The 27,024-nt window shown below is 46.7% G+C and overlaps 1 protein-coding gene across 11 annotated transcripts in view; it reads right to left on the bottom strand.

The window, feature by feature from the left end:
* Positions 1-5,130: 5,130 nt before the first annotated feature.
* CSAD (cysteine sulfinic acid decarboxylase) overlaps positions 5,131-27,024 on the bottom strand; it is a 34,872-nt gene continuing 12,978 nt past the window's right edge. For 4 of the 11 annotated variants that reach the window (XM_017861498.1, XM_017861507.1, XM_017861503.1 and 1 more), the window contains exons 2-15: positions 21,342-21,473; positions 20,548-20,674; positions 20,372-20,462; positions 19,909-20,015; positions 19,353-19,468; positions 18,463-18,542; positions 18,111-18,165; positions 9,024-9,140; positions 8,878-8,942; positions 8,516-8,597; positions 7,873-8,072; positions 7,634-7,685; positions 7,394-7,483; positions 5,131-6,152 (exon numbers count right to left, since the gene is read on the bottom strand). In XM_017861498.1, the coding sequence (XP_017716987.1) occupies positions 5,979-6,152; positions 7,394-7,483; positions 7,634-7,685; positions 7,873-8,072; positions 8,516-8,597; positions 8,878-8,942; positions 9,024-9,140; positions 18,111-18,165; positions 18,463-18,542; positions 19,353-19,468; positions 19,909-20,015; positions 20,372-20,462; positions 20,548-20,674; positions 21,342-21,473 (1,488 nt within the window). In that variant the 3' untranslated portion in view covers positions 5,131-5,978. Of the gene's footprint in view, positions 6,153-7,393; positions 7,484-7,633; positions 7,686-7,735; positions 7,761-7,872; positions 8,073-8,515; positions 8,598-8,877; positions 8,943-9,023; positions 9,141-18,110; positions 18,166-18,462; positions 18,543-19,352; positions 19,469-19,908; positions 20,016-20,371; positions 20,463-20,547; positions 20,675-21,341; positions 21,474-21,724; positions 22,215-23,444; positions 23,523-27,024 lie in introns of those variants that run through there. The other 7 variants (XM_017861496.1, XM_017861500.1, XM_017861499.1 and 4 more) reach the window with 5 other exon arrangements.

The raw sequence follows: 27,024 nt of genomic DNA, 5'->3' as shown, positions 1-27,024 counted from the left end.
TCTTATGGAAAGCTGCTTCTGCCCCATTCCTGTTTTAGCTAATCTTCAATTTGGTCCAGTGCCCAAGCCCTGCCTCTGGAATTGAGTCCCGCTTCCTACCTCAATGCTAAATCTAGGTGGGGAAAGCTGAACTGGGCAGGGTTATTTGCATGATCTCAAAGCGTCTCCCTACAGATTATTTACAAATTGTTACAAGTTTGCAAGTTACAAAATAGTAACTATATATCATGGAGAAACCAGACAACATCATTAGCAAGTTTGACCTTGATTAAATTAACATCACCAGTAAGGAGTGAGCAGACATTGTAGGATTTGGGTTGGGCTTCCCCTTGAAAGAACACAACACAATTTATGTCGTATTTCAGGTCAGATGCATAACTTAAACCCGGTCATGAGCAAACATCAGGAAAACACAAATTGATGAACATTCTATACAATAGCTGGCCCGTATTTTTTTTTTAATGTCAGTGTCATTAATGACAAAGAAAGGCCAAGGAACTCTTTTAGATCAAAGGAGACAAACAGCAATGACAACAAAATGTAATCCACGCTGGGGAACTGGGCCTTGTGCTGGAGGGGAAGTGCTACCAAGGGACAGTTGACAATGGTGGAATATGAACTTTATAATGTCAATGTTAAATTTCCTGTATTTGATCATTGTACCATAATATATATTTTGTTAATTTTAGAGACAGGGTCTTGCTCTGTCGCCCAGGATGGAGTGCAGTGGCTCAGTCATAGCTCACTGCAGCTTCAAACTCCTAGGCTCAAGCAATCCTCCCACCTCAGCCTCCCAAGTAGCTGGGACTATAGGAGCATGCCACCATGCTGGGCTAACTTATTTTTTATGTTTTTATAGAAATAGGGTCTTGCTGTGTTGTCCAGGCTGATTTTGAACTCCTGGAGTCAAGGGATACTCCTACCTCGGCCTCTCAAAGCGCTGGGATTCCAAGTGTGAGCCACCTTGCCTAGCCTGTACCACGATTTTTTTTTTTTTTTTTTTGAGACAGAGTCTTACTCTTGTCGCCCAGGCTGGAGTGCAGTGGCATGATCTCGGCTCACTGCAACCTCCACCTCCAGGGTTTAAGGGATTCTCCTCCCTCAGCCTCCTAAGTACCTGGGATTACAGGCATATGCCACCACATCTGGCTAAACCTGTACCATGATTATTTAAGAGAATATTCTTGCTATTGAGAAATAGGCATTATAGTATTAAGAGATAAAGGGTCATAATATATGCACTGACTCTCAAATGATTCAGGAAAAAAATGAGTATAATGCATTTAGAGAGAGAATGACAAAGCAAATTTGTCAAAATGTGAGAAATGGATAAATCTGGGTAAAGAGTATATGGGAGGTATCTGTAACTAAGAATAATTACAAGAATGCAACTTTTCTATAAGTTTGAAATTATTTAGCCGGGCGCGGTGGCTCAAGCCTGTAATCCCAGCACTTTGGGAGGCCGAGACAGGCGATCACGAAGTCAGGAGATCGAGACCATCCTGGCCAACCCGGTGAAACCCCGTCTCTACTAAAAAATACAAAAAAACTAGCCGGGCGAGGTGGCGGGCGCCTGTAGTCCCAGCTACTCGGGAGGCTGAGGCAGGAGAATGGTGTAAACCCGGGAGGCGGAGCTTGCAGTGAGCTGAGATCCGCCACTGCACTCCAGCCTGGGCGATAGAGCGAGACTCCGTCTCAAAAAAAAAAAAAAAGAAATTATTTCAAAATAAGAAGATGTTGACTATAGTCCTCTGCTGTATCAGCTGAGCTATTGAAGGATGCTATAAAAAAGGTTTTTAAAAGGCACATAAACAGAAGAGAAACAGCCAAATGAGGACTAGGGTGTATAAGGACAGTTCCAAGTGCCCAAATTCTGACTTTAGCTTGTTCTCTTTTATCTATTTTTTTTTTTTTTTTTTTGACAGAGTTTCGCACTTGTTACCCAGACTGGGTTACAATGGTGCGATCTTGGTTCACCACAACCTCCACCTCCCGGGTTCAAGTGACTCTCCTACCTCAGCCTCCTGAGTAGCTGGGATTTATCTACTTTCTTAAAAGGGCTCTTACTCTCAACCTCAGAGAGCTGCTATGACATCATAGGTACCCCAACAAGCTTCTTACCTTCCCAGGTCCTGGCCTTCCACCCTGTGAAGGGCACCATCTTCCTTCCCCAGGCAAGGGGAGGCTGGTCCCTAGGTGCTAGAGACTAGGATACTTTGATTCCTTTGCTCTTACCGAAACCAAAATCAAAACCAAACGACAACAAAAAATCATTCTAACACTGCAACCCACTCAGCCCACTCAGGCATTTCCAATGCCTTTATTTTCCTATTTGAGGGAAACATCATTTCCCCAGGCCAAGGGCAAGATGGGTGACTAAAGCTGGGAATGGCCTCGACCTTCCTGCAAGCAGTAGATCCACAGCACATGGTTAATAATTTATGCTATTAAGGTTAGGCTACTAAGGTTATTAAGGTGTACAGTCCTAACGGACACACCTATGAATTAGATACACCTGTCAACAGAAGCCGGTCAGATCCATAGTTAAGAACCAGAGTAAGATGGTCTGAGTTTAGTTTCTGATTCCACCACTTACAAGTTGTGGGAACGGTTGGGTGCAGCGGCTCTGCCAGGAATCCTGGCCCTTGGAAGGTTGAGGTTGGAGGGTTGCTTTGAGCCCAGGAGTTTGAGACCAGCCTGGGCAACATAGCCAGACCCTGTCTCTATTTTATTTTTTAAAAAGTTGTATGACTGAGAGCAAACCAGCTAGTTTCCGGAGCTCATGAACCATTCACTCAACAAAGTAACCACCTCGTAAGCACCAGGCACTATTTTGGGAGGTAGCAAAATGTAAGCTCTCTGCTCTCAGAGCTTACATTCCAGTTAGATGAGACAGAAACTTCAAAAATAAATAATTAAAATATAGAGTATACCTTTATTGAATTCAGAGATTCTGAGGCTGAATTTTGGGAAAGGAGGAAAAGAAACATCAGTTTATAAAGTTGAAAGAAAAAAAAAACTGGTGATTAACTGATTTTATGTTCTGTTCTTCTGGCCTTCTCTTTAAAATACTTCTCAAATGGAGATGATTCAAGGAATTTGAAGATTTTATTTTTGTTTTTGCTTTCTGGCCTTGCTTTGAGTCGAAAATAAAACTTTTTTTTCTATATTTGTGACATTTTGCAGATACACAGAATCCTTTAAGAGTAGGGTTTGGAGTTTACATTGAAGGTGTCAAAAATTCTATTATTAGAGGAAATTAAAATACCATTCATAATGAGAATAACAACTTTATAGGGGAATTACTAGGAATTTATGAAAGGCGTTTTTTCTCCAAATGGTCAAAAGAATTGCGTCGGAGATTTGGATGTTCTTTTGCTAGGTTCGTACAGTCTGTATTTGCTCTTCAAATAACTTTGGATGACTTTTACATGGCCACATTACTGTTTCCATAAATGATATTTTAGGAATTGGAAATAACAAAAAGTTCTGGTAGACTTGCCACTTGTCCTTAATAACTTGTGTAGCTAAATGTCTCTTTCCCAAAAAGTGACTGATAAACAATACCAGCTAGGATTTTAAATGTTAAATGGATAGGCTGGGCGCAATGGCTCACGCCTGTAATCCCACCACTTTGGGAGGCCGAGGCGGATGGATCACTTGAGGTCATGAGTTTGAGACTAGCCTGGCCAACATGGTGAAACCCCATTTCTACTAAAAATACAAAAAATTAGCCAGGCATGGTAGCATGCACCTGTAATCTCAGCTGCTCGGTAGACTGAGGCAGGAGAATCGCTTGAACCCGGGAGGCAGAGGTTGCAGTGAGCGCAGATCATGCCATTGCACTCCAGCTTGGGCAACAAGAGTGAAACTCCGTCTCAAAAAAAAAAAAAGTTGGCTGGGCGCGGTGGCTCACGCCTGTAATCCCAGCACTTTGGGAGGCCGAGGCGGGCGGATCACAAGGTCAGGAGATTGAGACCATCTGGCTAACACGGTGAAACCCCGTTTCTACTAAAAATACAAAAAATTAGCCACACGTGGCAGGCACCTGTAGTCCCAGCTACTTGGGAGGCTGAGGCAGGAGAATGGCGTGAACCTGGGAGGTGGAGCTTGCAGTGAGCCAAGATTGCCCCACTGCACTCCAGCCTGGGTGACAGAGTGAGACTCTGTCCCCCACCCAAAAAAAAACCTTAAATGGATGTTTTTATGTAAGACAGTAACAAAACCACAGGACTTGCAGTGGTTTGGTTGCTGGTTAGTTGTCATTATCGTTAACTTTTCTGTTGTTTAAATTTCAGAAGAAAAATCTTTGTGTGCATGCTAAGATTTTTCAAGATTGATAATTACATAAGGCTCTGGTTTCAAGATCCAATCCGTGTCCATTTTGTTTCAATGTCACCAAAGTAAAATTGATTATAGGGTGATTCTGCTTTTTCTCTCCCACTAAAGGTTTTCGGGGGGGAAAAAATTGTTCCTCTCTTACACATCTTTTTATTTCACTTTTTTGAGACAAATTCTCACGCTGTTACTCAGGCTGGAGTGCTGATACAATCACAGCTCACTGCAGCCTCAACCTCCTGGGCCCAAGCAATTTTATCACCTCCTCTGAAACAGCTGAGACCACAGGTGTGCAACATCATGTCTGGCTAATTAAAAAAAAAAAAATTTTTTTAGAGATGGGTCTTGCTATGTTGCCCAGGCTGGTCTTGAACTCCCGGGCTCAAGCGATTCTCCCACCTCAGCCTCACAAAGTGCTAGGATTATAGGCCTGAGCCACCACACCCGGCCATATCTTGTTTAAAAAAAAATAATAAAGTTCTCCATTATTTGATTGAATGTTTTGTTTTGCTTCGTTTTTTGAGACAGTCTTGCTCTGTCGCCCAGGCTACGGTGCAATGGCGTGATCTCAGCTCACTGTAACTTCCACTTCCTGGGTTCAAGCGATTCTCCCACCTCAGCCTTCCGAGTAGCTGGGATTACAGGCGCCCGCCATCATGCCTGGCTAATTTCTGTATTTTTAGTAGAGACGGAGTTTCATGCCTCAGCTTCCCAAAGTGCTGGGATTACAGACGTGAGCCACCGTGCTTGGCTGGTTGAATGTTCATAAATTTCAAAAACATATCAAAAGAATGCACTTAAAATTTTAACTTTATTATTTTCCCATTACAAAAGTAATGCATATTCATTACATAATAAAAGGGAGGGAGCTCAAAACATATAAAGGAGTCTATGCTTTTTTCTTTTGTTTTTTTAAAGGAGTCTGTTTTAAAATTGCCTATTATCCTATTCCAGGGAAAACTATTAACATTTTGCCATATTTCATTTTATCAGTCTTTTCCTATGTATTTTGAACATAGCTCAAATATTATTGTATATAAAGTCTTATATTCAGTATTTTCAACATAAATTAAAGTTATTTTATGTCAATAAAATTATCTTTGTAAACATAATTTTAATGGCAAAATGACATTCCATCATATAGACATACTATAATTTATTTAAACACTCTCCTAAAATTAAATATTTAGTTAGGAGAAAGAGTTAATAGGTCAAAGCATATAAACATTGTGCAGATCACTGTGGCCTAGAAAGGCTGTTCTTTTTTTTTTTTTGAGACGGAGTCTCGTTCTGTTGCCCAGCCTGGAGTGCAGGGGTGCGATCTCGGCTCACTGCAACCTCTGCCTCCTGGGTTCAAGCAATTCTGCCTCAGCCTCCCGAGTAGCTGGGATGACAGGCGCGTACCACCATGCTCGGCTAATTTTTGTGTATTTAGTAGAGACAGGGTTTCACCTTATTGGCCAGGCTGGTCTCGAACTCCTGACCTCAAGTGATCCACCCGCCTCGGCCTCCCAAAATGCTGGGATTACAGGCATGAGCCACCATGCCCGGCCTCAAAGGCTGTTCTTGCGAGCACAGGGAGGAAATGCGGCGACTCTGCGGGTGAGGGGTGGTATCAAGGCTGGCAGCAAGGAGAAGGCTCAAAGGTCCTGGCCTAGTCGCTCCAGCTCGTTGAGGAGGAAGTCCATATCAGCACAGGTCAGCGCAGGGTTGGCTACAACCACACGGAAGAAGTTACCCCGGGTCCCGTGGGGCTGGTAGCCAATCATCATGGAGCCCTCCTTCACCATGCGCTCCTTGAGCACGGGGGCCACCTGTGGGAGGGTGGAAAGAGATTCCAGTTGCAGCCTGGGGTCGGCTGACAGGTAGGCTGGCTTCTTGTCCTGCCAGGCTTCCAGAGGTACTTTTCCCTCCCACCCAGCCACCTTCTAGGGGTAGCATACATTGCTCAGAGCTTGACCTTGGCCTCAGTTTACCTTTTCTGTCATCTCTAACCTGCTTGGCCTTCTCTATCTTCTGCTTTTCTCCCCATTTCTCCCATCTCCAAGAAATCTGTCATGTGGGCCATTTTCTGCCAAATCTTGACTTTCTCTTGATTCCTAACACTGCTTTAGTCTAACTTCAAGCCTTGGTCATCTAAGGCTTAGTCAACACCTTCTTTTCCCCTCTCTTAATTCCTGTAATATTTTTGATAATATTAATCTGTGCCCTGTGATCTAGCAAGTAATTTACAAAATTGCCTTGAACACATTGCTTCCAAATAGTAACTCTTGTTTTATAATAACAACTCCAACAGGGCAAGAACACTTGTCCTTTCAGATCATCTGCAGCACCTAGTACCACTCTGTTTTTTTTTTTTTTTTTTTTTTTTGAGACGGAGTCTGGCTCTGTCACCCAGGCTGGAGCACAGTGGCGCAATCTCGGCTCATTGCAAGCTCCGCCTCCCGAGTTCACGCCATTCTCCTGCCTCAGCATCCCAAGTAGCTGGGACTACAGGCGCCCGCCACCACGCCCAGCTAATTTTCTATTTTAGTAGAGACGGGGTTTCACCGTGTTAGCCAGGATGATCTCGATCTCCTGACCTTGTGATCCGCCCACCTCGGCCTCCCAAAGTGCTGGGATTACAGGCGTGAGTACCACTCTATCTTTAGGGACCAGGATATAACACAGCTCCTCGCCTCCAGGTGGCACTTCTAGACTGGCCTTCCCGGGTTGCTCTGTCCCCAGCACAGGTGATAAAGCTCTTCCATGATCTTTCTGCCTCGTATTTGTCCTGGGCCTGAGTTCCCAGCCCAACTGCCAGCACAGGGCTCTGTGTACTGCACACTGGTAACTTCTCTGACTTCTCCTGTAACACCCCTCGCTTCTTCTTACTTACCAGAAACATACCTTCCTCCCCATCCCCACCCCTACCCCTACCCAAAAGACAGCGTCCGTGCCTCAGAGCAAGAGACCAGCAAGGGGACCTGCCATGCCACTCCCAGCCAGCAGGGGGCAGAAGCGCATCAGTTCCCTAAGGGGAAAGCAGAACGGCAGAGCGGCAGAGCACGCCTACCTTGGACAGCCTTTCGTGGTAATCTGGCCTCTCCTGCTTCCCTCGCAGGCTGGGGGGTACGAACCAGAAACACACATTGAGGAACTCAGGCTGAGAGGAATGAGAAAGAGGAAGGTGTGAGCTGAGGAAGGGGACCGTTTTCCCTCTCCCTGCCCTTTTCCTCCACTAGGGCTTTAGTGGGGTTAGGGGCTGCAAAAGAGCTGGGCGGGGCAGGTGCCACAAAAGAGAAGGGGGTCCTACCTCCATGACTAGCTCCAACCCTTCCCGCTTCTTTATTTCCTCCACCAGGTACCTGTGAACAGTGAGAAACCACAGGCGGGGAGGAAAAGCAGAGATCCAGAGACAAAAGAGGCCCACTTAGAATGAGCTACAGAGAACAAGAGAAAAGTAATCCCTGGGAGCAGGAAAGGGGGAGGGGCAGGGACCCAGGAGAGGAGAACAGGGATGACCCCTCACACACCCCCACTCCACCCGCCTACCGGGCAAGGGCAAAGGCCTGGTCGATGCGCCGTTCCAGCCCTTGATCGCCCTGTGCCTTCCACATGAGCCACAGCTTCAGACAGTCCACACGGCGGCCACACTGCACTACCTTGTCTCCCGTGTCCAGAGCCACATCGTAGAACTTGTCCTGCTGGAAAAGGTAGCTGGCCTGGGACCCATGGCAGCGCTTGAGCAGGTTCTATGTGGGGGTGAGGAGACTGTCAGACCCTACCCTCTCCACCGAGGCTTTCCTCCAGGGCTGCACTGTGGGGGTCTTAGCATAGGATACCCTTCTCTTTCCCTGGAACCAGGCGGCAACTGCCGGGATGGCTGCCTGCTGGCTCCAACTTTCTTTGGGTTTCCTCTCAATACCCAGGGTTCTTCCTAAACTCTGATGGCAACTTCAAGCTAGAAACTCCAGGATACCTCTGACTCCAATTCAAAACTGGAAACTTTTCCCTTTGAAAACAGGACCCTGGGGGAGTGAAGGAGCCTAATACAGGATAGGGTGGTAGCAGAGATGCAGCTTCAGAAGGGATGGTAAGGAGAACAGAGAAAGGCCTGAACTTTATCTAAGGTGGGATACAGAAGGCAGAGCTCCAGAGAGAGGTGGGGCTGGTGCAGGGGCAGGGGCAGACCCACCGAGGTATCCTGGAGAAGAAGTGCAGAGCATTGCAGGCCTGCCGCCAGGAGCTTGTGGGGATTCCAGGCCACAGAGTCAGCCCTGGATGGGGTGGAGCAAAGGCAGGTCAGTGGCTCCTCCTCCAGCTGCCCAACCAGAGCCCCTCCTCCTTTTCCAGGCCCCCAGTAAAGGTGCTTTGGTCTCACCCTCACCCCAGCATCAGGAAGAATTGCCATGTCTGACCTCCCAGCTCCAATCAATCCTCTCCAGTTCCCCTCCCCTCAGCCTCCTTCCCCAGCCATGTTAAACTTCCTAGGCCATGATGATTCTCTGAACCAATTGTTTGAAGGGTGGGATTTGGGAAGAAGGGGACTGTATGCACCTCTGGATCCCATCCAGGAGATGCCTGTGTGTCTGTGACAGCAGGACGCTCCCACCCCAGGCAGCCTGTGGAGCAGGAGGAACAACATGGGCCTTGGCCTTGGCTCAGCCCACCCCACCACACCCCCAAGCCCAAGTCCCACTCACATCCACATGCAGCCAGAGCCCATGACGCTGGCACACATCAGCAATTGCCTCCAGGGGGTCAAAGGCCCCTAGCACAGTGGTGCCAGAGGTGGCACTGACCAGGAACGGCACAGCACCCTGTTGCCAAAATGTAGAGGGAGAAAGATGTAAAGTCATCTCAAAAGCAACTCAGAGCCTGGTGCTGGGCCCAGCTCTAAGCTCTTTGCATGCCTAAAATGGCCCACTTCAACCTCACAACAATGTGTTACTGTCCTTTTTAATGTGCAGTCAGGAACACTGAGATTCAAAGATCCAAGCAGAAGCTCCAGAGATGGACTTTGAACCTAGATTTTTATTTCCAAAGCTCATACTCTCAAAAAACTTGAATGTTTTACTGGCAGATCCAATGCTACTGAAAAAGGCATAGTGGCTCAGACCTATAATCTCGACACTTTGGGAGGCCAAGGCAGGATTGCCTGAGGCCAGAAGTTCAAGACCAGCCTGGGCAACACAGCAAGACCCGACCTCTAAAAAAAATTTTTTTTAAAAATTGGTCAAGTATAGTGGTGCATACCTGTAGGCCCAGCTACTCAGGAGGCTGAGACGGCAGGATTGCTTGAGCCCAGAAGTTTGAGGTTACAGTGAGCTATGATTGTGCCACTGCACTCCAGCCTGGGCAACAGAATGAAACTGTCTCAAAAAATATAAACAAACAGGCCAGGCACAGTAGCTCAGGCCTGTAATCCCAGCACTTTGGGAGGCCAAGGCAGGCAGCCCACTTGAGGACAGGAGTTCAAGACCAGTCTGGCCAACATGGCAAAACCCCATCTCTACTAAAAAATACAAAAATTAGCTGGGTGTGGTGGTGCATGCCTGTAATCTCAGCGACTTGGGAGGTGGAAGCCAAGGCAGAGGCATGAGAATCGCTTGAACCCAGGAAGCAGAGGTTGCACTGAGCCAAGATCGCGCCATTGTACTCTAGCTTGGGCAAAAGATCACGATTCTGTCTCAAAAATAAATAAAAAGGCTGGGCACGGTGGCTCACACCTGTAATCCCAGCACTTTGGGAGGCTGAGGCAGGTGGATCATGAGGTCAGGAGTTTAAGACCAGCCTGGCCAACATGGTGAAACCCCATCTCTACTAAAACTACAAAAATTAGCTAGGCGCAGTGGCAGGCACCTGTAATCCCAGCTACTCAGGAGGCTGAGGCAGGAGAATCACTTGAACCCGGGCAGCAGAGGTTGCAGTGAGCCGAGATTGTGCCATTGCACTCCAGCCTGGGTGACAAAGTGAGACTCTGTCTCTAAACAAATAAACAAACAAACAAATAAATAAATAAATAAATTTGAATAGTACAAAAGTTTATGCAGAAATTGAATTAGTAATTTTTAAGACTACCACAGCTGGATGTGGTAGCTCATGCCTATAATCCCAGCACTTTGGGAGGCCAAGGCAGGAGAATCGCTTGAGCCCAGGAGTTCAAGACCAGCCTGGGCAACCTAGTGAGACCTCACCTCTACAAAAGAAAAAAAAAAAAACTCTGGGCGTGGTGGCTCACGCCTGTAATCCCAGCACTTTGGGAGGCCGAGGCAGGCGGATCACCTGAGGTCCAGAGTTTAAGACCAGCCTGACCAACATGGAAAAACCCCGTCTCTACTAAAAATACAAAATTAGCTGGGCGTGGTGGCACATGCCTGTAATCCTAGCTACTTGGGAGGCTGAGGCGGGAGAATCACTTGAACCCAGGAGGCGGAGGTTGCTGTGAGCTGAGATTGCGCCACTCCAGCCTGGACAACAAGAGCGAAACTCCATCTCAAAAAAAAAAAAAAGAAAAAAATAAGTGTATAGTGGTGCACTCCTATAGTCCCAGCTACCTGGGAGGCTGAGGTGGGAGGATCACTTAAGCCCAGGTGGTCAAGGCTGCAGTGAGCCCTGATCGTGCCACGGCACTCCAGTCTCAGCAACAGAGCAAGACCCTGTCTCAATTTTTTTTTAAGTTAAAAAGAAAAGAAACGCCCAGGTCCAGATGGCTTTGCTGGTAAATTCTATCAAACATTTAACAAAAATTGGTAACAGATCACAAACTCTTCCAAAAGACAGAATATACAAAATCAATTGTATCTCTATACACATTAGCAATGAACAATCTAAAATGAAATTAAGAAAACAATTTCATTTACAAAACACCAAAAGAATAAAATACTTAAGAATCGATTTAACAATAGAAGTATAAAGCATATACTCTGAAAACTACAAAACACTGTGGAAAGAAATTAAAGACCTAAATAAATGGAAAGATGTTTCATGTTGATGAATGAACACAATTCCTATCAAAATCCCAGTTGCCCTCTTTGCAGAAATGGACAAGATGATCTTAAATTCATATGGAAATTCAAGAAACCCAGACTAGCCAAAAACAATCTTGAAAAAAAAGCAAAGTTGGAGGACTCACACTTCCTGATTTCAAAACATACTACAAAGCTACAGTTAAATCAAGACAATGTAGTCTACAGGATAGACATGTAGATCAGTGGAACAGAACTGAGAACCCAGAAATAAATCCTCACATTTACAGTCAACTGATTTACAACAAGGATGCCAAGATAATTTATTGAAGAAAGAATTGTCTTTTTAACAAATGATGCTGGAACAACTGGCTATGCACCTGCAAACAATGCAGTTTGAAACCCTCACATTAACTCATATTACACCCTCAAATTAACTAAATAATTAAATAAATTATTAAAACAAATAAAAATCAAAACACAGCATGCCAAAACCCACAGAATATAGCAAAAGAACTGCTAAGAGGGGAGTTTATGGCAATAAACCCTCACATTAACTCATATCACACCCTCAAATTAACTCATATTGGATCACAGGCCTAAATCTCAGGGCTCAAACTATAAAACTCTTAGAAGAAAATATAGGAGTAAATCTTTGTGAGCTTGGGTTAGGTTAGATATAACACCAAAAGCAGAAGCAACCAAAGAAAAGTAGATAAATTGGACTTCAAAATTTAAAACTTTTGTACTTCAAAGGACACTATCAAAAAAGTGAAAAGTCCAATAGCAAAGACATGGAATCAACCTAGGTGCCCACCAACAGTGGATTAGATTTTTTTAAATGTGGCATATACAAACCATGAAGTATTATGGAGCCATAAAAAAAGAATGAAATCATCTCCATTGCAGCAACGTGGATGCAGCTGGAGGCCAGTATCCTAAGTGAGTTAACACAGAAACAGAAAACCAAATACCACATGTTCTCGTAAGTGGGAGCTAAATACTGAGTCCACATGGACAGAAAGATGGGAATAAAAGCCACTGGGGACTATAAGAAGCGGGAGAGAGGGGAGAAAAAGTTGAAAACATACCTGTTGGGTACTATGCTCACTACCTGGGTGATGGGTTCAATCATGCTTCAAACCTCAGAATCACACAATATACCCTTAGAACAAACCTGCACATGTCCTTACTGAATCTAAAATAAAAGTTTCAGAAAAGTGAAAAGTCAACCTAGAGAGTGGGAAGAACGTATCTGAATATCATATATCTGATAAGGGACTTACATCTAGAATATATGAAGAACTCAGCAACAAAAAGACAACGTAGCAACAAAAAGACAACGTAATTTTTTTAATGGGCAAAGGATCTGACTAGACATTTTTTCAATAGAGATATATAAATGGCTAATAAGCACATGAAAAGATGCTCAGCGTCACTAATCATTAGGGAAATGCAAATCAAAACTACAATGAGTTACCACCTCATACCCATTTAGGATAACTACTATCAAAGTAACAGAAAATGGCGGGATGCAGTGGCTCACGCCTGTAATCCCAGTACTGTAAGAGGCTGAGGTGGGAGGATGGCTTGAGCCTAGGAGTTTGAGACCAGCCTGGGTGACACAGCGAAAAGGAATTCTGGTAGAGATGTGTCTCTACCAAAAATAATTTTTAAAATTGGCCAAATGTCGCAGTGTGCACCTGTGGTCCCAGCTCCTTGGGAGGCTGAGGTGGGAGAATAACTTGAGCCCAGGAGGTTGAGGCTGCAGTGAACCATGATCGCACCACTGCACTCCAGCCTGGGTGACAGAGCAAGACCCTGTCTCAAAAAAACAAAACAAAGCAGAAAATAGCAAGCATTGGCTGGGCGCGGTGGCTCACACCTGTAATCCCAGCACTTTGGGAGGCCAAGGCAGGCAGATCACGAGGTCGGGAGATAAAGACCATCCTGGCTAACACCCCGTCTCTACCAAAGACGTGACACCCCATCTCCACCAAAAATACAAAAAAAAATTAGCCAGGCCTGGTGGCAGGCACCTGTAGTCCCACCTACTCGGGAGGCTGAGGCAGGAGAATGGTGTGAACCCAGGAGGCGGAGCTTGCAGTGAGCCGAGATCGCACCACTGCACTCCAGCCTGGTCGACAGAGCAAGACTCCATCTCAAAAAAAAAAAAAAAAAAGAAGAAAATAACAAGCGTTGACAAGGATGTGAAGAAATTAGAACCCTTGTGCACTGCGGGAATGTAAACTGGTTCAGCCACTATAGAAAACAGTATGGCAGTTCTGCAAAACAATTCAATAGAATTACCATATGCTCCAACAATTCCACTTCTGAGTATACACCCAAAATATTGAAAGCAGGGTCTTGAAGAGATTCCAAACAACAACTCAAACAGATAAATAGATAAGCAAAATATGGCATATATGTACAGCCTTAAAAAGGAAGAAAATTCTTCTCACATGCTACAACGTGGATGAACTTTGAGGACATTCTGCTAAGTGAAATAAGCCAATTGAAAAAGACAAATACCACCAGGCACGGTGGCTCACGCCTGTAATCTCAGCACTTTGGGAGGCCGAGGCAGGCAGATCACAAGGTCGGGAGTTCGAGACCAACCTGGCCAAAACATGGTGAAATCCCATCTCTGCTAAAAATACAAAAAATTAGCTGGGCGTAGTGGTGCGCACCTGTAACCCTACCTACTTGGGAGGCTGAGGCAGGACAACTTCTTGAACCCAAGAGGCGGAGGTTGCAGTGAGCCGAGATCGTGCCATTGCACTCCAGCCTGAGCTACAAAAGCGAAACGCCGTCTCAAGAAAAAAGAAAAGAAAAGAGAAAGACAAATACCGTATGATTCCACTTATATAAGTACTTAGAGTAGTCAAAGTCATGGAGACAGAATGGTGGCTGCCAGGGGATGGAAGGGGGGTAATGAGTTGTTGTTTGATGAGTATGGAGTTTCAGTTTTACAAAATGAAGAGTTCTGCTGGGTGCGGTGGTTCATGACTGTAATCCCAGCACTTTGAGAGACCAAGGTGGGCGGATCACTTGAGGCCAGGAGTTCGAGACCAGTCTGGCCAACATGGCAAAATCCCATCTCTACTAAAAATACAAAAACTAGCCAGGTTTGTTGGCAGGGGGCCTGTAATCCCAGCTACTCGGGAGGCTGAGGCACAAGAATCGCTTGAACCCAGGAGGCAGAGGCTGCAGTGAGCTGAGATTGTGCCACTGCACTCTAGCCTGGGGGACACAGTGATACTCTGTCTCAAACAAAACAAAACAAAACAAAAAAACAAGATGAAAAGAGTTCTGGAGACTGGTTGCACAACAATGTGAATGTATTTAACACTACTGAACTGTACATGTAAAAATGGTTAAGATGGTAAATTTTATGTTACACACACAAAACAACAAGTAGAACTGGCAGCAGATTCTCAACAGAGACCCTTCTGGCATGTTGGGTGAGTCAGTTCTTGTTCATATAGAGCTATCTCTGTACATTGCAAAAATGTTTAGGATCCCTGTTTCCCTCTCAATAAACACAGTAATGCCCTCTGGCTAGTGTCACAACACAAAGCAAAATAAAACAGTTCCACACACTTCCAAATGCCCACTTGATGACTAGGAGAGTGGGGGTGGATGGCAGCACCAGCCCCAAGCAAGTACCTATGGATGAGGAAGGCTATAGGTGGGTTGGAAACAGTCCAGGCAAAAGGGGGAAGCTGCTCCAGCCCCATATCTTCAATTCCAGAAATATCCCATGGCCTCTGCACACACACAGAATCTTCTCGTCTACCCAAAGGGGTACAAAAGGGGTACCACCTAGTTCATTTCCTTTCTCCCTTCCAGTCTCAGCTCAACCATCCCTTCTGAGGGAAGCCTTCCCTGACTCCTTAACCTCCTGATTAGGTCAATTCTCTGGTATTCTATGCTCAAAGAGCACAATGTAACTCACCTTCATAGCATATATATATATATATTTTTTTTTACATATATTTATGAATGTCAGTCTTCCTTACTGGAATAAAAGTTCTATGAAAAACAAAATGGGTGAAGGATCTGAATAGACATTTTTCCAAAGAAGATATACAAATGGCCAATAAGTACATGACAAGATGCTCAATATCATTAGTCATCAGGGAAAATCAAATCAAAACACAATGAGATCCCACTTCACACCCACTAAATGGTATAATAAAAAAAGATATGACAAGTGCTGGTGAGTATGTAGAGCAATTGGAACCCTCATATACTGCTAGTGGGATTGCAAACTGGTGCAGCCACTTTGGAAAACAGTCTGGCAGTTTCTCAAAAGGTTAGATACAGAGTTACCATATGACCCAGCAGTTTCACTCCTAGGTATATAACCAAGATAAATGAAAACACATTTTCACACAAAAATCTGTACACAAATGTTCATAACAGCATTATTCGTAAGAGACCCAAAGTGGAAACAACTCAAATGTCCATCAACTGATGAATGGATAAATAAATGTGGTATATCCATTTAATGGAATATGATTTGGCCATAAAAGAAGGGAAGTGCCGATACACGCTACAGCTTGAAGCGTATTGCTATGTAAAAAAAGCTCATCACAAAGGGCATGTATAATATGATTCCAGAATTCAGAACTGGCAAATATAGAGACACTAACTAGGTTACTGGTTGCCTAGAACCGGGAGTTCTGGGAGAATTAGAGACCGATGGCTAAAGGGTATGGGGTTTCTTTTGGGGGAGATAAATGTTCTAATACTGACTGTGATGATGTTTGCACAACTCTGCAAATATGCTAAACCACTAAATAGTACCCTTTAAGTTGGTGAATTACGTTAGGTGAATTATATGTTATGTGAATTATATATCAATAAAACTATTACCAAAAAAGTTTCTATAATAAAAAGAGAAACATCACTACTCTAATTGCAGCCTTTACTGCCACTCAGAGGTAACATCCACATATCAATAAATATATACTGTTCTAAATAACAAAAATGGGCTCATAATGTCCATTCTTTTTTTTTTTTTTTTTTGAGACAGAGTCTCACTCTGTCACCCAGGCTGGAGTGCAGTGGTGCGATCTTGGCTCACTGCAAGATCCACCTCCCAGGTTCACGCCATTCTCCTGCCTCAGTCTCCCGAGTAGCTGGGACTACAGGCGCCTGCCACCACGCCTGGCTAATTTTTTGTATTTTTAGTAGAGATGGGGTTTCACCGTGTTAGCCAAGGTGGTCTCGATCTCCTGACCTTGTGATCTGCCTGCCTCAGCCTCCCAAAGTGCTGGGATTACAGGCGTGAGCCACCGCGCCCGGCTCATAATGTCCATTCTATACTGCAATTTGCAATATATATTTACTATATATAGTGGAGATACTTTCATGTTAGTATATATAGTCTCATCTATTCTTTTAAATGGCTACCCAGTACTCTAATAATAGTAATAAATAATAACAACAATACCAGTAGCTTGTATTTATACAGTGCATCTATGTGCCAGGCAATATTCTAAGTGCTTTACATATACTAATTCATTCAATCCTTACAATAACCCTACGTAGCAAGTTCCATATTCTGTCCATTTTACAGGGGAAGGAACTAAGACACACAGATATACCATAATTTATTTTGTCTATTAATGGACATTTAAATGTTTTTTTTAAACATTTGTGGCCAGGCATGGTGGCTCACGCCTGTAATCCCAGCACTTTGGGAGGCCGAGGCAGGTGGATCGTTTGAGGTCAGGAGTTCAAGACCAGCCTGGCATTGAACCCCGTCTCTACTAAAAATATAAAAATTAGCCAGACATATTGATGCACGCCTATAATCCCAGCTACTCAGGAGGCTAAGGCATGAGAATCACTCGAACCCAGGAGGTAAAAGTTGCAGTGAGCCGAGATTGTGCCATTGCACTCCAGCCAGGGTGACACAGTGAGACTCTATCTCAAAAAAGAAAAAAAAAATGGCCGGATACAGTGGCTCACACCTGTAATCCCAACACTTTGGTAGGCTGAGGCAGGCGGACCACCTGAGGTCAGGAGTTTGAGACCAGCCTGACCAACATGGAGAAACCCCATCTCTACTAAAAATACAAAATTAGCCAGGACTGGTAGCACATGCCTATAATCCCAGCTACTTGGGAGGCTGAGGCAGGAGAATCGCTTGAACCCGGGAGGTGGAGGTTGTAGTGTGCTGAGATCGCACCATTGCACTCCTGCCTGGGCAACAGGAGTGAAACTCCATCTCAAAAAAAAAAAAATTTTTACATTTATATTTATTTATTTATTATTTTGAAATCACACCACTGCACTCCAGCCTGGGTGACTGAGTGAGACTCTGTCTCAAAACTATTAAAAAATAAAATAAATAAAATTGTACAGATGGTGCCAAAATGCCCTCCAAGGTGGCTGTAGCAGTTACATACCCCTCAAAGTGGAGGAGTGTGCTAATGTCCCCTCATCCCCACTACTCACAGCCTTCACCAGTGCCTCTCCCCTCCTCAGCCTCTCCCTGCACAGACCCTTGCAGCCCACAGGAACCTTCTACACTACAGGGCAGGCCCCCAGCACCCTCCCTGTGGTGCTGCCTGGGACTCACTCTCACTCAGTCCTGCCTCTCAGAATCCAACCTGGCATAGGTGTCTGGGCAGAGCCCCAGAAAGCAATGTAGTGTCCTCACCCCCAGGTTCCCCACAGTCACTTCAGCCCACAGGGGAGATGGGCATGGAGATGAGAGGGATGAAGGGTGCCTTGAGCAGGGAGAGCCCCAATAACCCTCCAAGAAGGTTGGAGGCTCCATCACCCCAGCGAGCCTCACTTACTCACCTCAGCCTCGGCCATACCAATCTGCCTCTCCAGATCCTCGGGGACCATTTTCCCTCTGAAAAAGAAAATGCAGAGAGTACAGCAGGGACAGGTTCTCTGTTGAAGGCAGGGTAAGGTGGGGTTAGCAATGCAGAGATGACAGTGCTAGTTTTTCCCTCAGGGGTTGAAACAGATCTCAGGGCAGAGGTGGGAGATGCTGGCAGGCTCTGGTAGACCGGAACAGCAATTCTACTGAATAGTGAGGGGAGAGAGGTCCACCAGCGGTAAAGGGCCTGATGCCAGAGCATTCTGGCAGCAGGAAGGTACTCTGTGCCAAGCTGGGTCACAGCCGTGTGGGCAGAAGGACCTTCACCTCTCATCAGCCTTGACTACTCGGACACTGTCAGTGCCAAGTCCCAGAAACGCAGCTCCCTTCTGGATGGAGTAGTGACACTACGGGAGAAGGCAGAGGGCAGGTTAGCATAACTTGATGGGGGAGAGGAGAGAAGGTAAAAGTCAAGTGTGAGCTCCAACAGATGGGATCCTGTAGGGCAGGGCTTCTCAAATGTTAGTGTGCATACGAATCGCCTGGATGTCTGGTTAAAATGCAAGTTCAGGTCCACTAGGTCTGAGGTCTGGGGTGAGGCCCGAGATTCTGCATTTCTTTTTTTTTTTTTTCAGACAGAGTTTCCCTCTGTTGCCCAGGCTGGAGTGCAGTCGAGCCATCTCAGCTCACTGCAACCTCCACCTCCCAGGCTCAAGAAATTCCCATGCCTCAGCCTCCTACGCAGCTGGGAATACAGGTGCCCACCACTATGCCTAGCTAATTTTTTGTATTTTAGTAGAGAAGGGGTTTCACCATGTTTCCCAGGGTGGTATCAAACTCCTGAGCTCAGGCAATCCGCCCACCTCAGCCTCTCAAGTGCTGGGATTATAGGCGTGAGTCACCGTGCCCAGTCAGATTCTGCATTTCTAACAAGCCCCAGGTCATACCAATGCTGCTGGTCCACAGACCACACTCTTCAGTAGGAAGAGTATGGACTGTGTCCACTGTACTCAGGGCCCCTCCTCTGCCCCTAAACAGAAGGCAATGTGAACAGGTGCAGTTACTGGCCTCCTTGACTGGAAGGAAGCGCATCTGCCTGGGGGCAGGCTGGCCTTGGAGGATGTGGGGAGGGCAGGGAGAAGACCTGGAAGGTCTCTACTTAGCTGGCTGGAGATCAGAATCAGGAGCCCAGGGTTGGGCCTGTGCCTCTTCCCCACCTCCTTCGATGTGAATAGTGCCAGGGGCGGCAGTGTGCGGAGGCCCCTCTGCTTGCAATCCGGGTAGCGCTGATAGCGGGCCAGATTTATAGCATACATGTTGGAGATGGAGCCACCTGTCACAGGGAGGGGGCGGTGACAAGAGGAAGGAGCACTGGGTCAAGACTGGAGCTTGCCTCCCCTTCCCTTTCCACCAGAAGAGCTCATCAAAGCAGCAGGTATGACTGGCTCCAAGGCCCACAATTCCCAGGATCATGCCATCCCAGAATGGATCCAGGATCAGATCCTCTTGACCACACACCTCCACACCTGGGGCTGCCCCCAAGAGACAGCCCCCATCCAGAGACAGCACGAACTAGAACAGTGATCCCAGGGAATGGTGACAAACATGAGCATGAAGGGACCAGACAGGCTCCTCCCTGGTCTGGCCTGGGTCCAGCTGGAGAGGAATCAAAGAGGAATCATCCCTCCCTGCCAGATGCTTAGGGCAAGAGAACAGTGCAGGAGGAGGAACCCATAAAAAGGGCAAAGAAAGGTCCCCCTCATTCTCACAAACCAGGGCAGAAGATTCCGTCCCCAGAGCTCCAGCCCACCAGGGCCCGGAGTTTCCTCAGCACCTCCTCTTCCATGAGCACAAACACGGGGGCGATTTCATATGTGTACCTGCCAGGAGAGAGAACGACAAGAAAGGAGAGATGGGGAGGGACCGCCCAGACAGGCCCTTAAACTGCACAGGAGTCAGAAAAAAGAGGCAATGAACAGTGAGCGAAGGAAGAGTCCAAGGAGAAGAACAAGTTGGTGACAGAACCAGGGAAGCAAGAAAGAGAAAACAGAGGTCAGGAGGCCTGAGAAAGTTTGGAGAAAGGGGGTCAAAGGATACAAGGAAAAACTCTCCGCCGATAGGGATTCCCAGAAGCAGTAGAGAGAAGGCAGAATCATTCTCCTCCCCTACCCCTCAGGCACCTCTCCAGCAAACCTAAATCCTTTGTGGGATGGTAGAGGGGCCGTGGGATGCTCACTGGCTGGTGTTGAGGCTCTCAGTGATAATGCGCCCGGCCAGAGCATGGGGATCCAACCCTGAGAAGAGCTGGTTGAAGAACCGAGGGTGACCTGGAGAAGGAGAGTACGCCAGGGAGCTCAGAGTAGAGTTCAGGGCAAACTCCCAAGTCTCCTTCCCAAAGAAGCCAGGGCCCACCAGTCTTGACACTGTAGCGAATCACAGCCCGACACCGCTCCAGGATCTGCTCCTGCGACTCGCCCTGGCTCCGCAGCTCCAAATCCAGCAGCTGCTTCAGCTCCTCAGGCTCCTTCCACTCACAGACCTAGGAAGAGAGCCAGGGATGCTGGGGGCCTGGGATGCCTGTGGACTGACTGTCAAAACACACCTCCACAGACAGGAGACACGGCCAACCTGCACTAAAAACAACTTTGGGATATTTCCAAAGTAAAACTCTGAAAATTAGCAAGAGTAGTGAACACAGTAAGACTCAGAATGTAAATCCCTGAGGTACCCGGGGGGACAGGGATGAATTCTGGGGAGAAACCTTATCAAAGAAGGAAAGTTCTGAGCCAGATTTGGAAAGAGAAAGAGAAGGCTTGGGCCAGGCGTGGTGGCTTATGCCTGTAACCTCAGCACTTTGGGAGGCCGAGGCAGGCAGATTACCTGAGGTCAGGAGTTCAAGACCAGCCTGGCTAACATGGTGAAACCCCATCTCTACTAAAATACAAAAATTAGCCGGGCGTGGTGGCACATGCCTGTAATCCCAGCTACTCGGGAGGCTGAGGCAGGAGAACTGCTTGAGCCCAGGAGACGGAGGTTGCAGCGACCTGAGATCGTGCCACTGCACTCCAGCCTGGCCGACAGAGTGAGACTCTGTCAAAAAAAAAAAAAAAAAAAAAGACAGGACGGACGGACGGACAGACGGAAGGAAGGAAGGAAGGAAGAAAGAAGGCTGGCTTGATGCGAAGGAGGAGGGGGAAAGGACTCACCTTCTGGGAGGCACTGGTTCCTTTCTGAATGGCCTCATCCACAACAACCCCAAACACGGCCTGGAGTAAGGCTTCCACAGCCACTGGGTCCCCAGCAAGGGAGGGGAGTGCTTCTGAGTCAGCCATCAGGATCTGTGGCAGAGCAGAGTCATTCCCTACTCAGCCTGTGAACCCTACCTGGACCTACCCAGCAGGAGCCTCATCTTCCAAACGGGCCTGAGGCCCAAGTCCTGCAGCTCAGTCTCAGCCCCCAGTGCACAGACAAGGGCAAGTGAGAGTGCCCAGGGAGAAAGCCAGTGGGAACAGGTGGGAAAGAAAAGGCAGACAGTGCTGAGCAGGTGGACTCTAGTGGCCATTTCCACCTAAGGCAGAGACAAGCTTACTTCTCTGCGAAGGAGAGCCAGAGGAAGGGTGCAAAGGTAGCTCCTCAGAACAGTGGAACCAAGACGGCAGAGGGAGTGGGGTGAAAACAGCAGTCACATGGCCATAATTCTCATGACCTTTGCCCTAAAGAGAACTTTGACAGATTTGGGATAGGGACAGCAGGGTGAGGCGAAGCTCCCTGAATAATCATTAGCTGACAGAAGGAGATGGGAAATGAGATGAAAGGCAAAACCCATGCTGCATTAACCCCAAGGTGGCGAGAACCAGAAGGCCAGTGCAGAAGAGGGGACCCGCACTGTGCATCCCAGGGCCCAGCATGGGGGTGTCTTGAGGGCAAACAAGGGCCTGAGAAACTGCCACAGGTGACCCTGGAGACTGAGGCGGAGGGTGCCTGAGAGGCAGGGACGTAAAATCCCCCCACCTTTTTATTTTTTTGAGATGGAGTCTTGCTCTGTTACCCAGGCTGGAGTGCAGTGGCACAGTCCTGGCTCACTGCAACCTCTGCCTCCTAGGTTCAAGAGATTCTCCTGCCTCAGCCTCCCAAGTACCTGGGACTACAGGCGTGCACTACCACACCCGACTAATTTTAGTATTTTTAGTAGAGACAATGTTTAGCTATGTTGGTCAGGCTGGTCTCGAACTCCTGACCTCAGGTGATCCACCTGCCTCAGCCTCCCAAAGTGCTGGGATTACAGGCGTGAGCCACCATGCAGGCCGACATAAAATCCTTTAAGCAAGCCTCAGAGGCCAACCTCTTTTGCATCCCAAACCCCAGAGTCTTTTCAGAACTGCCCTGCTTTCTAAAGCCCTCTCCTAGAGCAGGAAGGAAAAGGGTTATATTGAGGAAGCATTTGCTAAACAAGTCCGATCCTGTGCCTTCCGGGCTGGGAGTCCTGTTTGTAGTGAGCACCAACTGTGTTCGCCACATGGTGCTGAGGACTGAGAATGCCTCCTCACCCCACTGGGAGGACACAGACACATGTGCAACAGTTACAGACCAGGGCATGGCTGGATGCCGACCCTAGGTCTCCTCAGAATTCAGGAAAGAAGGAGATGGATGGAGGCTGAAGGCTGAGAAAGACCTGCAGTGGGATTGCAGATGAATCCTAAGAGAGGGCAGGAGAAATGGGGTGGGTGACTGGAAGGAAGAGAGGCATTCAGGGGTAAGAGGAGGAAAGCCATGAGCTTACAGCAGAAATGAACAGGACTTGTCCTGAGGTCAGTGGCAACACAGGGCTGGCGGGAACATGGGAGTGAAGGCAGGGTGGGCAGAGTTTTGTGAGCACATGAGGAGTCATGAGTGCCAGCCAGGCCAAGGAATCAACATTTTATCCTACAGAAAATGGGAAGTCACTTAAAGATTGTGTGACAAGGAATAATGTAGTACAATGGATGCTCTCAGAAGACCAATTTATAGCAGTAGGATACAGAAGAATTAACAGGCTCTTGCAGTAAATAAGGCAAGAGGCGATCCACACTTGAATAAGAGTGATGCTGGTAGGAAATGACAGAGAGAACAATCTGCAGGCGTGCTCATTCTCTGGATTGTGCTGAATTCAACACTTAGGGGAGCTACGTTGCAGGAAAAGGAAGACTCAAAGATGACCCTGGGATTTCAAGCCTGGGAGACTGGAAAAATAATAGCACCCCTCAAAGAAACAGGGATGCAGAAAGGGGAAACTAGATCGAAATAAAGTGGTATTGCTTGGAAATACTCATCTGAGTGGAGGTCCAGATGGCAAACTGTTTTCCATACATCCTATGGGAGGGGGTCAGGCCCACAGCTCTGATGAGATGCTAGAATGGAAAGCAGGTTTGAGAGTCAGGGTATAGCTGAAGCTTTGTGATGGGCTCCACTCCCTAAAGGAGAGAGAATTGAGAGAGATGGATGGGAGGAGGGAGCAAACACCAAGGCCTGGCGGACCCTCCAAATGACAGGGCAAGAAGATCAAGAAAATCTGGAAAGGGAGCAACCATCCTCAAAATGGGATGGTCTAATATAATCCACTGCCAACAGTCACTAGACCTCACATATGATGTGTGGTGCACACATCATGCACCACGTAACGACGTTTCAGTCAACAAGGCTGCAGTGAGCTGAGATCGCACCACTGCACTCCAGCCTGGGTGACAGAGTGAGACTCTGTCTCAAAAATAAATATTAAAAAATAAAGTGGACAATTATGTGGTTTTTCATAAATTCACAAAGTTGTTGCAACCATCATCACTATCTAATGCCAGAACATTTTCATCACCCAAAAAAAACCCTCAGTAGCAGTCATTTCCCATTCTCCCCTTCCTCGACCCCCGGCAACTACTAATCTACTTTGTTTCTATAGATTTGTCTAGTCTGGCCATTTCATATAAAAGGGGTCATATAATATGTGGTCTTTTGTGACTAGCTTCTTGTGCTTAGCATAATGCCTTTAAGGTTCATCCAAGTTGCAGCAAGTACCAGTATTTCTTTGTATGGCCAAATAGTATCTCATTATATGGATACACCACATTTTATCTATTCATTTATCAGTTGATAGACATTTGAGTTGTTTCCACTTTTTGGCTATTATGAATAATGCTGCTGTGAACATCTGTGTATAAGTTTTTGTGTGAACATATGTTTTCAATTCTCTTGGGTGTATACCTGGTAGTGCTGGAATTGCTGTGTCACAGGGTAACTCTATATATAACTCTTTGAGGAAATGCCAAACTGTTTTCCAAGGTGACTGGACCATTTTACACTCCCATCAGCAGTGTATAAGGGTTCCAGTTTCTCCACAACCTTGACAACACTTATTATTGTCTTTGTTATCACAGACATCTGCGTTTTTAATTTTTATAGGGATTGCCTACATCCATAAAGGTTGTATCAATGTATGAAAGTCCCTGCATCTTCAGCCTTAGCAACAGAATATGCTATCAAACTTTTGAAACTGGGGACTAAAAAATGGTATCTCAGGGTTTTAATTTAGTTGAATGCCTGCATTAGTCAGTTTTGCCATATCAACAAATGCCTTCAGAATCCCACAGAGGTTTATTTCTCTTTCATGGCTTACATTGGTAGTGGTGTTGGCTACAGTTCTGATTCATGTGCCTTTATTACAAGATCCAGTCTGAAGTAACTGCTCTCATTTGGGACACACTGTTTTAACGTCAGGGCAAAAGAACAAAAGGCAGAGAAAACCACACACTCCCTCTTTTTTTTTTTTTTTTTTTGAGACGGAGTCTCGCTCTGTCGCCCAGGCTGGAGTGCAGTGGCCGGATCTCAGCTCACTGCAAGCTCCGCCTCCCGGATTCACGCCATTCTCCTGCCTCAGCCTCCTGAGTAGCTGGGACTACAGGCGCCTGCCACCTCGCCCGGCTAGTTTTTTGTATTTTCAGTAGAGACGGGGTTTCACCGTGTTAGCCAGGATGGTCTCGATCTCCTGACCTTGTGATCCGCCCGTCTCGGCCTCCCAAAGTGCTGGGATTACAGGCTTGAGCCACCGCGCCCGGCCAGCACACACTCACTCTTAAAGCTGCTGCTCAGATCTGGCATATGGCATATCTGCTCATACTCACTTGACCAACACCACACAGCCAAGTACTAGGGCAGGGCGGGGTGAGGATGTATATTCCTCCCACAGAGGGCACTGCAAAGGGCATGGGGGAAATGGGGGAAAATATAAACTTCTCTTACAAGATCATTGGGCACGAGCCCATAGTAGGATTTTTCGTTGTTGTTGAGACGGAGTCTCACTCTGTCACCTGGGCTGGAGTGCAATGGCACGATCTCGGCTCATTGCAACCTCCAACTCGTGGGTTCAAGCAATTCTTCTGCCTCAGCCTCCTGAGTAGGTGGGATTACAGGCGCATGCCACCATGCCCAGCTAATTTTTGTAGTTTTAGTAGAGATGGGGTTTCACCATGTTGGCCAGGCTGGTCTTGAACTCCTGAGCTCAGGTGATCTGCCCACCTCGGCCTCCCAAAGGGCTGGGATTACAGGTGTGAGTCACGGTGCCCAGCCCCATAGTAGGGTTTTGCATTGTCTCACCTCAGCCTGCACCGCCCTCCTCCCTCATTTACAGATTTCTGAGTATGAACCACTGATACAAAAGCTTCCTCTCCTTCTCCCTCAGAGATGCCCTCTTGATTATCCCTTCTCATTTGTTCAAATCTGCATCCTACCTCTTTCTCACAGCATTTTACATTGTTCAAACCTCACAATATACCCGCCTCCAGCGACCTCCTCTTCACAGCCAATCTTCTTCAAAGGGTTATCTCCAAGTAGCTTCCACCTTCAAGGTCACCAAGAATTTTCCTGCCTCCAAACCCAATGGTCACATCTCATCTTTATCCTGTTTGACCCCTCTGGAGCCATCCAACATAGTTTGCCACTACATCTTGAAACATATTCTTTAACTGGCTTCCATATTACTATCCTAGTTTGTCCCCTCTCTCTGGCCATTCCTAGCTTCCCATGAATTTTCACCTTCCTCTGGCCCTCCTTTAAATGCTGGAGTTCCTCAAGGTTCTGTCCCAGGGCCTCTTTCCTCTGCATCTGTACCTATTCCTGGGCAATCTCATCCATGCCCAGGGCTATCTGCTGGTGACCCCCGCCCTCTCAGACCTCTCCTGAGCTCCAAATCCCTGATGCCACCTGCCTGACCTGCAATTCCCACAGGCACTTCACACTCCACAAATGAGCTCCTTATCAGCTCTCTGAAATCTGCTCTTCTTCTTGGGTTCCCCAGCTCGGTGAATCGCACAATCTTCTCTACTGGTTACTCAAACCAGGGACTTTAACTGATACTAAACTGATTTTCCCCTTTTTATTTAATTTATTATTATTATTTTTTTTTAAAGAGACAAGGTCTTTCTCACTCTGTCGTCCAGGCTGAAGTGTGGTGGCATGATCTTGGATCACTGCAACCTCAAACTCCTGGCCTCAAGCAATTCTCCTCAGCCTCCCTCCTGGGATTATAGGCATGAGCCACCATGCCGGGTCTTTTTATTTAACCTTTTTATTTAATCTTCAAAGGTTGTTACATTTTCTCTCTCTTCTCCAAGACAACACCGAAACCTATCTATCAACACAACACCAACACCTGGATAGCTTCACTTTTTTCCTCTGGGGTATGTTCTAATTTTTTTCCTTAAAAATATAGTACTGGCCGGGCGCGGTGGCTCAAGCCTGTAATCCCAGCACTTTGGGAGGCCGAGACGGGTGGATCACGAGGTCAGGAGATCGAGACCATCCTGGCTAACACGGTGAAACCCCGTCTCTACTAAAAAATACAAAAAACTAGCCGGGCGACGTGGC

The sequence above is a fragment of the Rhinopithecus bieti genome, unplaced genomic scaffold (genome assembly GCF_001698545.2).
Source record: "Rhinopithecus bieti isolate Rb0 unplaced genomic scaffold, ASM169854v2 scaffold_56806, whole genome shotgun sequence".
Lineage (NCBI taxonomy): Eukaryota > Metazoa > Chordata > Mammalia > Primates > Cercopithecidae > Rhinopithecus > Rhinopithecus bieti.
This window is presented reverse-complemented; position numbering and strand designations above follow the sequence as displayed.